A 14,877-nucleotide genomic window follows, 5' to 3' on the forward strand; every position below is an offset into this window, starting at 1 on the left:
AGCAAGTAAATTTTTAAATAATGTATTATAATGAAAATTCTATTTGCCAATTAGCTCAAAATTGATTCTTTTTGGTAGTTATTGAGCCATTTTCTTGTAGTGAGATCACATGACAATTATTTTTTAGTGATAAGTGCCTATCTAAATCTGTGAAAAAAACTAAAATTGGTACAAAAAAGGGTAGAACCCCCCCCCCCTCCCCCCAATCCCAGGGGACAAAAAATGCTTGGGCTTTTCATCCCACATAATAAGAGGATCTGTGGTCGAAAAATTGATTTTTTCAACATATTTAGTACCAAAAGCCATGCTTTGTCAAAAATATTGGCCAGATGTAGGACACATAATTTGACAATTTAGCTTCTGACGCAGTAAGGCTTGGGACTAAATATGTCGGAAAAAAACCAGATTAAGTGCTTGTGACATTGAATAACTAATATGTATTATGTGTTTGGAACATATTTTACGCCTTTGATTGAATTATGTCATCCTAAAAATGCAATTCTGCCAATTACGTGCTAACTTCTTGTTTCCTGATCTGGATATATATATATATATATATATATATATTATGGTTTTGAAAACCTACTAGCTAGCATAATTATATCATGGTAATGCATCGGTTGAAGTACTCACTTTAGGGTTTGCATTGATTGGTTTTAAATTCAAAGGTACTAAAGCCTTAGTGATGATATATATATATATATATATATGGATATATTATGGTTTTGAAAACCTACTAGCTAGCATAATTATATCATGGTAATGCATCGGTTGAAGTACTCACTTTAGGGTTTGCATTGATTGGTTTTAAATTCAAAGGTACTAAAGCCTTAGTGAAAATTTTTTGTCCGGATTCGAATTAATCTTAATTCAAGTAATTATATGATCAAAAAGTACAAATAACACTTGTTATATGATTATTGTCACTCTTTGAATATACAATCAGCATAAACAATGTGACTAATTAATTACTAGTTTTTTTAACTATTAACCAATGTGTAGATTAATTGGAAAATAGTTTCTAAACATTAATCCTGATATTATGCTAATACCAATACAACCATGAACAAGAAACAAACACGAATTAATATTGCTACAGATAATTAAGGCCGTTAGGGTTTTTAATAATATACGAATCCAAATGTCTCTCCCGCAAGCACAATACTGTAATTTACACCATGAAATATACAATACTGAAATGATCATCAATGAGTTCCAGGGTACCTCATCTTATCAATAGCAAACTCCTCCAGGGTGGATCCCTGTAAGAGCCCTTCATTATTGTTCGATGCAGCTGCTGCAAGAAGCAAAGAATTCATCTCCCCCCAATCCATGCTTTCCCCACACCCAATCCCATTGACAATATCATCATAAAAGAACTCCAGCCCTTGTAATTTCTGCTGATTCTCGTACACCCCATGGTCAGTCTCAGCTGCTAAGTTAAGGTTTCCTCCGTGCAATATAGTGTTCATATCGGTCCCATTGATCATGCCTGATTTCATAGTGTTCATATCGGTCCCATTGATCATGCCTGATTTCATAGTGTTCATATCGGTCCCATTGATCATACCAAAATCAGGCGCATTTGGCACTGACGGTGACCCATCCGAAGTTGTCTCGAGTAAAGGGACTTGATGAGTAGAAGTATTAGATATCATATCAACAGAATAATTGTAAGCTGCTGCAGGTTCAACGAGGGATTCATCAATGGCAGGATCCTGAAACCTGAGTTGCTCCAATTCCATATGATTGACATCGGAAAACCTTCCTCCAAGTTTGATCAACAGCTTTCTGATGGAAGCGTGGTTGTTCAACCGTGGCTCTTGGACTGAGTAAGGTATAGGTACTGGAAGCACAGGCGGCATTTGAGGCTCGTAGACAGCTGGGTGCTGGCAGATGACACTATCTGCAGGAACGGCGCATGAATGCTGCTTTCCCCTACCCCGCGCCTGTTTTTCCTTGCGCTGCTTTCCAAGAAGTTTCTTCTTCAGCCTGGTATTCCAGTAGTTCTTGATGTCGTTATCAGTCCTTCCGGGCAGCTGGGCTGCAATTATAGACCACCTGCGTGTGCAATGTCCAGGCGAAAAGTTAATCATTATTTTAACCTAGTTAACTACTGTATATTTACCTAATAATCAAATATTAATATTATTAGGTAAGATTTGTGACCCAAGAATTAATGATTAATTGGTTGGTTTAGCTTTGATAGGCGACTATGAGTAGTGTGGACCTGCTACCAATGCTTATATAGAGGCTGCAAATGATGTTATCTTCTTCTTCAGAGAATCCTCCATGTTTTATGTTGGGGCGGAGATAATTCAGCCATCGCAGGCGACAGCTTTTCCCGCATCTCTTTAGACCTAATAATCAATTGATTCCATCAATTAATATCAAAACATGAGAGACAAGAACTAGAACATAGAGTTTGCAAGTGGTGAAGAAGTATTGAGAGGGTGATGTATATATAGTTGTGGTATTAAATCAAGTACCGATCTTTTGAGGCAAAGCGATCCAGTTACCGCCGGTGCCATGTTCCTCGATGTAGGACTTGAGCTTGGCATCTTCTTCCGGAGACCATGGCCCTTTCTTCACATTAGCTTTGTCGCAGCAAGGAGCTCTCCCCATGATTGATCAATCAGTCTATGTACATATGTTTCTTTCTTTGATGGTACTTAACTCCTTTGTTAAAGAATGATGATTTCTTTTGGGGTGTCTCTTCTGTTCTAGAAAAAATGTGTGTGTGTGTGTGTGTGTGAGAGAGAGAGAGAGAGGGAGAGAGGGAGGGAGAGGGAGAGGGGATTAATTAAAATAGCTGGAAAACGATAGACACATGTTTCCCGGAGCAGACATTTATCATTCAAACATTAAAGGAGGATGGCGAAAAGAATCGACATTGGATTAGAAAATTATATGTGCCAGAATAGGTTTGAAGGCTTTTCTCCTTGTCTTTCTCCGTCTGGTATCATTATGCGTGGGCATAAATTAAGCTCTAGTGTAAGTTCTTATTTTACTGAAAATTACTGGTGGAATGCAATTGGATTGGACTTTGTGGGTTTGGGTTGGATTAAAGTTGGTAGTTTCTCAGTTTGTATAGTGGGATAATCAATATATTTGATACTTGGGGCACCCATTTTTTCCAATCTCAAGAAAGGTCTGGCTCAACTGAGAAAGAATATAAGCCAAATTAAGGCAAAATCGACAGGTCACAAGACACTGAGCCCAACCAGCTGCCTAGTTTATCTCCATATTCCAGCAGAAACTTAATGATAAGACCGAGCTAGCTCGGGTCCAATTTTGGTTTATTGGCGGCTCAATCAATTAAATTGACACGTCAACAATACTTTATATTTTGAATGATATATCAATCAAAGGACAAGTCAGCAAGAATATGCTTTCGAGCTTAAACTTGTTGGATAAACCAACAAGTATATATCTACTTCTCTTTAAATTGGCTACTTTGCTGTAGATATGACATATTTATTCCTGCTCATGTATGATCAGATGACTGTTAGAATAAGTGATCAGAAAGCTAATGTGATTGATTATTTTGTAAATATATTCTACAGTTTCTTTTAATATAATATTGAATAAATGAATAAGATATATATTGACCACCTTTCTCGTTTATTTAGATTATTTTATAAACTGTTTACAATTGCATGTCACGTACAAAGGGTGTCAAATGTTATATGCTCTTCTGGGTGGACGGATTCAGCCGGCAAGGTCCATGGAAGCGGCTCATCAAAGATGTAGTCTTCGTTCTTGGAATCGAGGACTATCATCAAATTGCGCAGCTAGTTTGAGTAATTCATTCCATTGAATTTATTGGCTCCCAGTACAACGGTTAATGGATTCTTAGACATTATCATATTAAAATAAAAAGCAGAAAATTAGCAAACAAATATAATATTATATTCAAGTTAAGACTTGGTTTTTAGTCTATAAGTCTCCCACTATTTCTAAAAAGCCCATCACTCTTTAAACGGGTATAGAATAACCATTTACTAGTAGGCTTGGGGTCCACAAGTGTAATTCTCCATGCCGCACTTTTATGATTCAATTGAAAAAAGATCTTGTGAGAGGTAACCTATACCGTTCTCGTGCAATGAGATCCCCAAGGTATTTTGTCTCACCTTTTCACATGATTCCGAGGAGTCCAAACAAACCATGTTACTCGATGTTAGGTCCGACCCATCAACCAAATTATTCCTCAATTGTCACCCCCATCTTGAGACGGAGACATAGGAGCATATTCTTTTGTTCATAATAATAACGCAGCTTTCTTCCATTCCAAACTTGTCACGACCTTGACACCACGTGTGGGTGAAAGTAGTTTCCTCACTATATTATTATGGATGGAAGGCTTGAAATATAAACAATTCTCTTGTTTTAATACCATTTTGGGCCTAACATTGACATGGTAAAACCAAGAGAGAGAGTTATTGAATGGATTTTGATCGAGACCTCATCATATTATATTTTTTTTGCATGCTCATAATATTGAATATTCAAAGCATTTAAGTAAGCGCATGACATTCAAAATAAGAGCTTAGCATGCACCTGTTGGATGATCAGAAACTAAAAATCTTTGTGGTCCACTCAGCCCATAGTGGATCTATGTCTAATAGGTGTTTCTTTCTTCAATTCTTTGGGCTCTCCATCATGGGCCCTGCCCTTTGGGCCTCTCATTAGATTTCCATCTTCTTGGGCTTGCTTTCTTTTACATTTATTCAAAATAAAATAAAACCTCACACCCATCTACTCTCTTTACAATTTAAAAAGAAACCTAATCAAAAATGAGGGAAGAGTATATAGATCGAGAGAAAGCAAACCTTATTAATACAAAGCTAAAATCGAGGGAGTAGAAAAATTAAGAGGTACGCAAGCACCCAACAAAATTTAAAACCATACCCACGATTTAAGAGTTTTGTGATAATCCCATTGTTAAACTAATTAACAATAATAGCATAAAAAATGCATCCCACAAAATCATGCTACAGATCACATATATATAATAAGCAATACCATAATAAATAACATAACCATGTGAAAAAAGTACGTGCAAAATATTGCAATTAAAAAAATTAGATACTAGTGCAACCTATGCAAAATATGATTTTGTTTGGAAATACTTTTCAAATCAATATTAGCAATACTGAAGGAAATAATGAATCTCAACCGGAAATTATATTCAGCCAAAACTGCAAATTTCAATAAATATGTAGAACAATAGACAAAATTAATTTTCTAGAAAAAAAGGCCTAGCCGTCTTAGCACAAATGCGCTAGGTCCACTTCCAGCTCCCACGTGCAGTAAATAGGGTAAGACTCTATCCAAATGTTAGGATAGATGATCAGAAAGTTAATTAGATTGGCCTGGATGTAATCTGTTTTGACAATACACTGTATTATGCTATATTATTTAGTGAATAAAATGAGTATTCACTTAATTGGCTTCTTCATTTGTTGTGCTCATTCTGTATTTTGCATTCACTTGAACATCACAACAAAGACCACAGACAACTCAACAACCATGTAGTTGCACCGCGCATTGCATGCAAGTCACGAAAGTAGTATCGAGAGGTTGGGTCTGAAACGTTCCAAGTCGAGGACCTTGAGATTGGACATTAGTGTCCAATGGATACTTGCAATGAGAGTCGCATTCAAATAGTGAGTGTTGTGTTTCATCGCTGACAGACATGGAGCATTTATGTGATCTTGATGGGTTGATTGACTAGGTGTCGAATCAATTGAACTGACTCACGGGGATTGCCATATGGAAGCTTTGGAAGCTTAATCGATATTACTTGGATCCCCGGTTCCGATAGCACGGGAATAGTCCTCAGACTTGATGAATCACGGAGTCACATGCATACGATGACTGTATCTTGGATCTATTTGAGAGGTGATTATGTCAAAAATATGATCATCTCAAGCCTTGTCCAGTGCAGTCTGGATATATATAGCGAGGATGGTGAGTTTCAAGAAGATGATCCGTCCCCTATCAGTATGTGATAGAGGTATCTCACACTTTGTAAACCTGTGGCCAAAGTCGTTGATCGAATAGATAAATGAGGTTCCTATGTCGAGAAACTTGGCGTACGCGATCTCAAGTATTAAGCGTAGACACCTAGTCTAGGATGGGAACCAACACCTGATTCCATGCCCTAAACTAAGACCGAAAGACGCTAGATGGAAGGACCGTACCCGTATGGACTCGAGAGTCCAGATGTTCAAACGGTCATTACCTAGTCTCTAGTGCAATGAACCGTTGCTGGACGGTCACCCATGGTAATGGGCTTTCTTAATTAAGGGCTAATAAAGAATTATTGATTCAATTAGATTTAATTAATATATTATAGGACACTAGTTCAAGTCTAGTTGAAAGGTGCACCTAAATAGTCACACACAAATTACCGGGAAAGAACAAGAAATTAATTTGGAATTAATTCCACAAGTAATTGGATTACTTGCAAATGAGAGATCTATTGGATGGGAGACCTCAGGATAAACTAATGGGTTTAATTTATGTTGGACTTGCCCTCATCATTTAATAAGTTGGACCTTAATAATTAATGAGGACAATGTGGGCTTATATATTTAATTAGATTAAATACATATTCGGCTCAATTGGATGGATCTATTAAATTGAATTTAACTAAACTTCATTGGGCCTTGAATTTTATTGGATAAAAATCGGCCTACACAATTATTTGAGCCCATTGAAAAATTCTATGGAAGCATAAATTGACCAACAAATTGTATTTTTTTAAAGTGCAATTTTGGTCATTATTGGGATTGTCTTTATTTGGAATAAAGAGAAAATTACTTTGTAGATAAAAGAATGTATCTAGACACATATTTATTTATCAATACAAGGCATATATATGTTGTATATCTTATTTAAAAAATAATTATTCACACATTATTACATAACACAAAAAAAAAAAAAAAATATCCCTCCTTCCTATGAGCCACTCAGCCGCCCTCTCAATCTCTCAATTCTCTTGGAGAATTCTCTTGTTCTCTTCTAGCTGTTAGAATAGGTGACCTGAAAGCCAATTCGATTGGTATACCTGTAATCCATTCTGACAATAACTCGATTTCATGTAATATTATTTAGTGATTAAAATGAGTATTCGCTATTGGCATTTCCTTTGTTGAGTTAATTATACATGTTTGCATTTCTTTTAAATGTCAAACAAAACCCACAGACCACCTTAACAATAGTGCAACAGTTAGACTGTGCGTCGGATGGCAGTCATGAAATCAATTGCCAAGGGTTAGGTCTCAAATGTCCAAGTCGAGGACCTCGAGAATGGCATCGAGTGTCCTATTAACACTTGCATTAAGAGTCGCATTCATTTGATGGGTGTCGTATTTCATCTGTGATAGATGTGGGACGTCTATGCGATCTTAGTGGATCGATTGGCTAGGTGTCGAATTGACTGCACGGACTCGTAAGGATTGTCATATGCCTTGGAGACTTGGTCGGTATGACTGAATCCCTGGCTCCAATGTTACAGGAGTAGTCCTCAGACTTGAGGAATCACGACAGCCACATACATACGTTGAGGAATCACGGCAGTCATGTCCAATATTACACGAGCAGTCCTCAGAGTTATGGATTGTGGAATGAACCTAGACACATTCTAATACATTCATACGAAGTATATATATTAGTTCTTTGGAATAACTAATTACATTACACAACACAAAAAATTTTTATTCCTAACCTAGAAACTCCAATTAGAGATAGACGTGGGACGTCTATGTGATCTTAGTGGGTCAATTAGCCAGGTGTCCAGTCGACTGAAATGACTCGCGAGGATCGTCATATGGAAGCCTTGGAGGTTTGGTTGGTATGATTGAAATTCCAAACTCCGATAGTATGGGGGTAGTCCTCAAACTTGAGCAATCACGATAGTCACGTGCATACGATAACTATATCTTGAATTTGTGCGAGAGCTGATCATGTCTCAGATATAGTCATCACAAGCCTTGTCCAGTGCAGTCAAAGCATGTAGCGAGGACGGTGAGTTTCAAGAAGTGGATCCGTCCCCTATCAATACGTGACAGAGGTATCTCCTATGCACTTGAAGATGCGTTCACGCTCTATAAACCTGTGGCCCCAGTCATTGGTCGAATAGGAAAGAGAGGATCCTATATCGAGCAATTTGACTTAAATCGATCTCAAGTATTAGGCATAGATGCCTAGTCCAGGATGGGAGCCGGCACCCAATTCCATACCCTAGAATAAGGCCAGGAGACTGTAGACGGAAGGACTGTACCCTTATAAATTGTAGAGCTAAAAGTTCACATGGATATTTGCTTGGTCTCTAGTTCCATGGACAGTTGCTAGACGGCCATGGATATTTGCTTGGTCTCTAGTTCCATGGACAGTTGCTAGACGGCCACTCATGGTGACTGGTTTTCTTGGTCAAGAGTTGATCGAGAATTATTAATTAAATTAAATTTAATCAATAATAGTGTTTGATACTAGCCCGAATCTAGCTGAAAAGTGAACCTAAAAAGTCACTCACAAATCACCAAGAAGGGACGAGGAATTAATTGAAATTAATTTCATAAGTAATTTGATTACGTATAAATGAGACATATCTATTATATGGAGTAGCCCAAGGATAAATTAATAGGATTTGTTTATATTGGGTTTGCCCTTATATTTTAATAAGTTGGACATATTAATTATAAAGACTTATTGGGCTCGTGTATTTAATTGGATTAAATATATGATAGGCTTAATTAGGTGGGTATTATCTAAATTGGATTTAATTAAAATTAGTTGGGCCATTCTAGTATTTTATTTCATCAAATAAATCGGCCAAGCACCCCTAATTAAACTTCATTGGACAATTCTAGAAAATAAAATAATTGACCAGCAATTTTCACTTTTGAAAAGTGCTTTGTTGGACATTCTTTATTTGGAATAAAGAATATATTACCTTATGGATTGTGGAATAAACCTAGACACATTCTAATAAATTCATATAATGTGTATATATTAGTTATTTGGAATAACTAATTACATTACACAACACACAAAATTATTCCTAACCTAGAAACTCCAATCGGCAATAGACGTGGAACGTCTATGCAATCTTAGTGGGTCGATTGGCTAGATGTCCAATCGACTGAATTGACTCGCGAAGACAATCATATGGAAACTTTGGAGGTTTGATCAGTATAACCCAAATTCCCGACTCCGATAGCATGGGAGTAGTCCTCAGACTTAAGCAATCACGACAGTCACATGCATACGAAAACTGCATCTTGAATTTATGCAAGAGGTGATCATGTCTCAAACATGGTCATCATAAGCCTTATCCAGTGCAGTCAAAGCCTGTAGTGAAGATGGTGAGTTTCAAGAAGTAGATCCGTCCCCTGTCAATATGTGACAAAGGTATCTCCTATGCACTTCAAGATGCGTTCACGCTCTATAAACTTGTGGCCACAATCATTGGTCGAATAGGAAAGAGAAGTTCCTATGTCGAGCAATTTGGCTTAAAGCGTTCTCAAGTATTAAGTATAGATGCCTAGTCCAAGATGGGAGCCGACACCTAATTCCATGCCCTAGACTAAGGTCAGGAGACGGTAGACGGAAGGACCGTACCCGTATGAACTCGAGAGCTAAAAGTTCACATAGATATTCTCTTAGTCTCTAGTGCCATGAATAGTTGCCAGACGGTCACCGATGGTGACAGGTTTTCTTAATCAAGGGTTGATCGAGAATTATTAATTAAATTAGATTTAACTTCACACCAATACTCTCGTATGGATTTTTGTTTTTTTTGTTTTTATTTCTATACTACATCAAACACCCTGAAACTCCAAGGGTACAACCCTTTGGTTCGTTGATTTTACAGCCTTGTGAAGCATAGAAAATAAAAAAATAACGAAATTAAAGCATATTAAAACCAATCAAAGGTGTACACCTTGTTCACTCCTGGGTCTTCAGTACACATTAATATAAAATACAGGCCAAGAATTTAAGGAAGAAAAGAAAGGGTACAATGACATAAAATTGACCCTTACCCTTGTCGTTTTCTTCAATCGGCTTCTAGCGTTGTTCCTTTTAAACCCGATCATTCTACTCCAGGTTTCTACCTTGAAATCCTCCAAAGATACTCATTCTCATCGCCGAGGATCACCTATTCCTCGTGCTAGCAAGATAAGAGGGTGAAAGGGAGAATCAAACACACGTCATTGATTAACCGCTATGATTCTCTTCTCGTTTCTTCTTTGATTTAAGAGAACCAAGAAAAACAAGAACGGAGAGTCAGGAAAAGGAGAAACCCAAGTTTAGAGAGGAGAAAATCGTGAGTCTCAAGTCTATTAGGAGAGAGTGAGAGTAGATATATGTTTTGACTTAGTCTCAACACACTAGGAGAACCCTAGTTTATCCATACTATCCTTTCCTCAATCACACAAATCTATAGCCGAATTTTGGCTCTCTAGGAGCTGCAATTTTTTGCCAACCCATTTTGTCTAGAGAAGGCATCCTCTCTTTGACCTAGAGTAGGGTCAAACGGGGTCATGGACTATGTTTTAAAAGATCAAGCCCATGTACAGTGGACCTTAAATTAAATTCAAATTAATTATAAGCCCATCATTTTAAAATACATATCTTTTAATCCAATTAAAAGACCCAAGCCCACTCTTTCTTTCTTTTAATTTATATCCAACTTATAAACTAATCCAAGCCCAATTAAATTAATTCAATGAATTTAAAAGACTGAATTCAAAATTAATAAATCTAATTAATTAATCTTTGGAAAAAATCGAACCTATGAATTTTTATATAAAAGATTCAATCATTTACTCTCTTCAAAAAAATATTTTAACCCTATTAAATTAATCACTGCCTTCTGAAAAAATTCTAAATTAATTCCATCATATTATGGTGATTAGAATATGTCTGTTTAGGTTCACTTTCAACTAGACTTGGGCGTGTATTACCAACATAATTAATCAAATTAATTAATTTATTTTTAATTAACCAATAATAAAAAAATAGCCACTTACCATGGGTGGTCGTCTAGCAACAATTCGTGGTAGTAGAGAGTAGGTGAATAATGGAGTGAACATTTAGGCTACAAGTTTCATATGAGTATAGCCCTTCCATCAATCATCTCCTGCCGGCCTTAGTCAAGAGTATGGAATTGGACGTCTGTTTCCATCCTGAACTAGTCAATATTCATAACTAAAGTCCTCGTTTACCCCACTAATCGACACGAGAAACCTATCGCATTCGTTTAGTCACTGTGGCCACAAATTCTAAGGGCTTAAATGGGTCTCAGAGCGTATAGAAAATACTGTTGTCATAATACTGACAAGGGACGAATTCTATCTTGAAATTCATCGTCCTCGCTACATACTCCGACTGCACTTGGCAAAGGCTTATGATAACTATACCTCACGACACAATCACCGTTCACCATATCCAGGATACAGTTTTCGAATGCACGTGACTGCCATGATTCCGTAAATCTGAGGATTAATCCGTACTATCGAAATCGAGAATTACAGTCTTATCGATCAAGCCCTGCTTCCATTTAACAATTCTCACGAGTTAGTTCAATCAATCGACTATCTTTCCAACTAACACATTATGAATGCATTAATGAATTATCTCTCCTGCCATGAATTAGTAACTCCATCCAATTTTCAAAAAAATTCCAATTGTGTCGAACTTTATATTTTTAGATGGACTAGGATCAAGATCAAACCTTATTCCATGGTATTTACGTGAGCTTTAAGAAAGTCCCTGAGAGGACTTAGTTATGTTTCATCTTTCATTTGTTTCAAGAAATCTATTGATCAATTCACATTCTTTCTTTTTCTCTTGATTCTTTTCCGATCAAGATGTATAGATCCTATTCTTGGATTAACGAAAATGTGCAAAAGCTCTGTTTGCCTCTGTCATTTTATGAGTCTCTTCCTTTTGCATATGGAAACGCCACTCCCTTCGGTAGCATCCACTAATTCGGAACAACATTTGAAAGCCATATTTAGACCAACAATGGCAAGTTCAGGAGCGGAAAGGGCAATAAGCCTATCTCTTGCCGAAGTTTATGGTTCAAAAGAAAGGGATGAAGCCAGGCAGTTAGTCTCCCATTGTTAGAGTACCAGAGCTAATGCTAAGGAAAGGAGGAGTTACTTACAAAACTCAAAGAAAGTAGGTAGTGAACTTTGAAATTGAGTTTCTAGGGAAAGTTACAGCTGAAAAAAATAAACTATAGGTTTTTTGTTCAAAGAGTCGAGGGAATCCCCCATAGAAGGAACTTAATGATCAAATGACCTAATCGACTTGCTTTTAGATTGTTTCTTTTCAGCATGGTTTTTTTTGTCTCTTTTGGTTATACTATTAGTACCAAATAAAAGAAGACCCGAAGCCAAGAGTCTTGTGTCTTAAGCTTAGTAGGAAAAGATATAAACCATGATAGATGGATATCAACCTAGTAGGGAAGCATGGAAAATCATGCTCCAACTAGGATACCGGCTTAGGCGCGTTAAAGCGGCAGAGAAGCCAGTGTCTTTCAGAACCAATCAAATCGATAAAAAGGCAATATTCTTTCCAGCTTTATGGCACGAAAGGATTTGCTGGGGGCTTCCGCGACACCCCTTGCTACTAGATGCGTAACTGCGCATCCTTGAGACTTATATAACACTGTCTGAAAAGAAAGACATGGGATTTTTAGGCTTCAGATTCTATTTCTTCTCTTACGATATTTCTAGTTGGATGAAAAGAACGCTCCGTAATGAGGCCTTCTTAGAGGGTTTTTGTTACCCTTTTTTATGAACCCCTTTCCTTTCAATGAAAAATGTCTTTGAACAATTATTTGTGGAAGCGTTGATTCTCCTTCTTCACTTTCCTCGAAATAAGGAAACACAGCTGCAATACTTAATGTAAGTCTTTATAAGACTCTCGATGCCGATTATGAGGTCCTAGACTTGGGATGTTTCAAACCGACCTTTAGAAGTTGGTTTCATAGCTACCAAACCTATGCGCAATCCATCTCCACGGGTTTAGACTTTCGGTCTATGGGCATTTTGTTGTGGCATTGAAATAATGAGAATAGTAAGCACAACAAAACACAATGTCAGTCTGATGAACACTTATGATATTCATTATTACAATATTATATTGATAAAGATTGATGAAAAGAAAAAAGCAATCCAATTGGCTTCTTGGTCACCTCTTCTAGCATAAACTCACCATTAAAACCCAAACTTATATACATATTGAGGACTTTTCATTATTCACATGAATCTGGAAGTTAGTATCTCTTTGGCCTTCCAGATTCAACTCGCCACGAATCCTACATCAAGAACACTTCTTTAATCCTTCCTCTAACCTTATCAGCAACAACCCTTCCATCCCTAAGCATTAGGACCGTCCGTCTTAGCTTCCTACTCCTTATTTACCACTTGCAAACCATTAACAGATTATGAACAACTGGTATCTAGTACCAAAGAAGTTATTCATGTTAAAGTTGAAAACAAATATATCTTCTCTGGAGATGAAATTGAGATAATCGCTCTTCCAATGTCCCTTTTCCCGCAGAATATGCAAAACATTGTCTGGAATCCTTGACTACCGAACCCTCTTCCTCTTTCCTTTACCCTATCTCGCGGTGTAACAGGAGCACTCGAAGTGTTAGCATCGATTGACGATGTCTCAACCTTTTTCCTCTTTCAGTCGGCGTTATCTTTTGCTTCAGAAGTCAAAGTCTCCTCACTAGTACTAATGATGTAGATTTTTCAATCGTTGTCTCATACTGTACCAATATATTTATCAACTCATGAAAGCTTTTATCAAGCTCATTCATGTTGTAGTTGACAACAAATGGGTTAAATAAGGGAGGAAGTGACTAAAGGATCATGTCAATGTACTTCTTCTCTTTCTCAAGATCAGCTTGGAGATCTTTAAGCTTCTCTGCAAGGGACAGCATCATGACTCCATAATCTTGTACAAACAATCCTTTTCTCATTCTAGTGCCAATGATTGCCTTCGTTGCAGCATATCTAATATGTCGGACCGATACCTCATAAGTATCTCTCATGCGGAGCATTATCGACTTGACACCCTTCATATTGTTTCTCGATCTGCCTTGCCAACCAACCCACTAACATTGCATAGACGACCTACGTCTCCCGCTAATGAAACACAACACTGCAATACTTAGTGCAGGTCTCTATAGGACTCTAGATGCCTTGTCTCTAAATCTTCGACTTGGAATGTTTCAGATTAATATCTTAGTTGACTTCACAGCTACCAACCTATGCGCAACCCAACTCCATAGGTTTAACATTTTGGTCTGTAGGCTTAGTTTATCAGTCTGTGGGCATATGTTGTGACATTGAAACGCCGTCCAAGTAGTAAGCACAACAAACACATGAGCCAATTATGAATACTTACTTTATTCATCATTATATTACTTTATGAAAATTGAATAGCAAAACAACCAATCTAATTAGTTTTCTGGTCAACTATTCTAACAGTCACCACTTGCCAGATCCAAGATACTATCTTTGCATGCACGTGACTGTCACGATTTCTCAAGTCCAAGGATTAATCCTATACTATCGAAACATGAAATTCAAGTCCTTGTGACCAAATCCTCAAGGCTTCTATATAACAATTCCCTCGAATCAGTTCAGTTAGTTGACTATCTTGCCAATTAACCCAAATAGACGACCTACATCTCTTACCGATGAAACACAACTGCAATACTTAGTGCAAGACTCTATAGGACTCTCAATGCCCGCTTCTCGAGTCCCTTGACTTGGAACGTTTCAGATCGACTCTTAGAAGTTGATTTCATAGCTGTCAAACCTATGTGCAGCCCAACTCCAC

General features: G+C 37.3%; 1 protein-coding gene across 1 annotated transcript; it reads right to left on the reverse strand.

The window, feature by feature from the left end:
- On the reverse strand, positions 1,085–2,899 carry LOC105162220 (myb-related protein Myb4-like). Its single transcript, XM_011080212.2, has 3 exons — positions 2,490–2,899; positions 2,231–2,360; positions 1,085–2,061 (listed from the first exon to the last, which is right to left on the reverse strand). The coding sequence occupies exons 1-3, from the start codon at positions 2,623–2,625 to the stop codon at positions 1,206–1,208; spliced, it is 1,122 nt and encodes a 373-aa protein (XP_011078514.1). The 5' UTR covers positions 2,626–2,899; the 3' UTR covers positions 1,085–1,205.

Source organism: Sesamum indicum, linkage group LG5, assembly GCF_000512975.1.
Source record: "Sesamum indicum cultivar Zhongzhi No. 13 linkage group LG5, S_indicum_v1.0, whole genome shotgun sequence".
Classification (NCBI taxonomy): Eukaryota; Viridiplantae; Streptophyta; class Magnoliopsida; order Lamiales; family Pedaliaceae; genus Sesamum; species Sesamum indicum.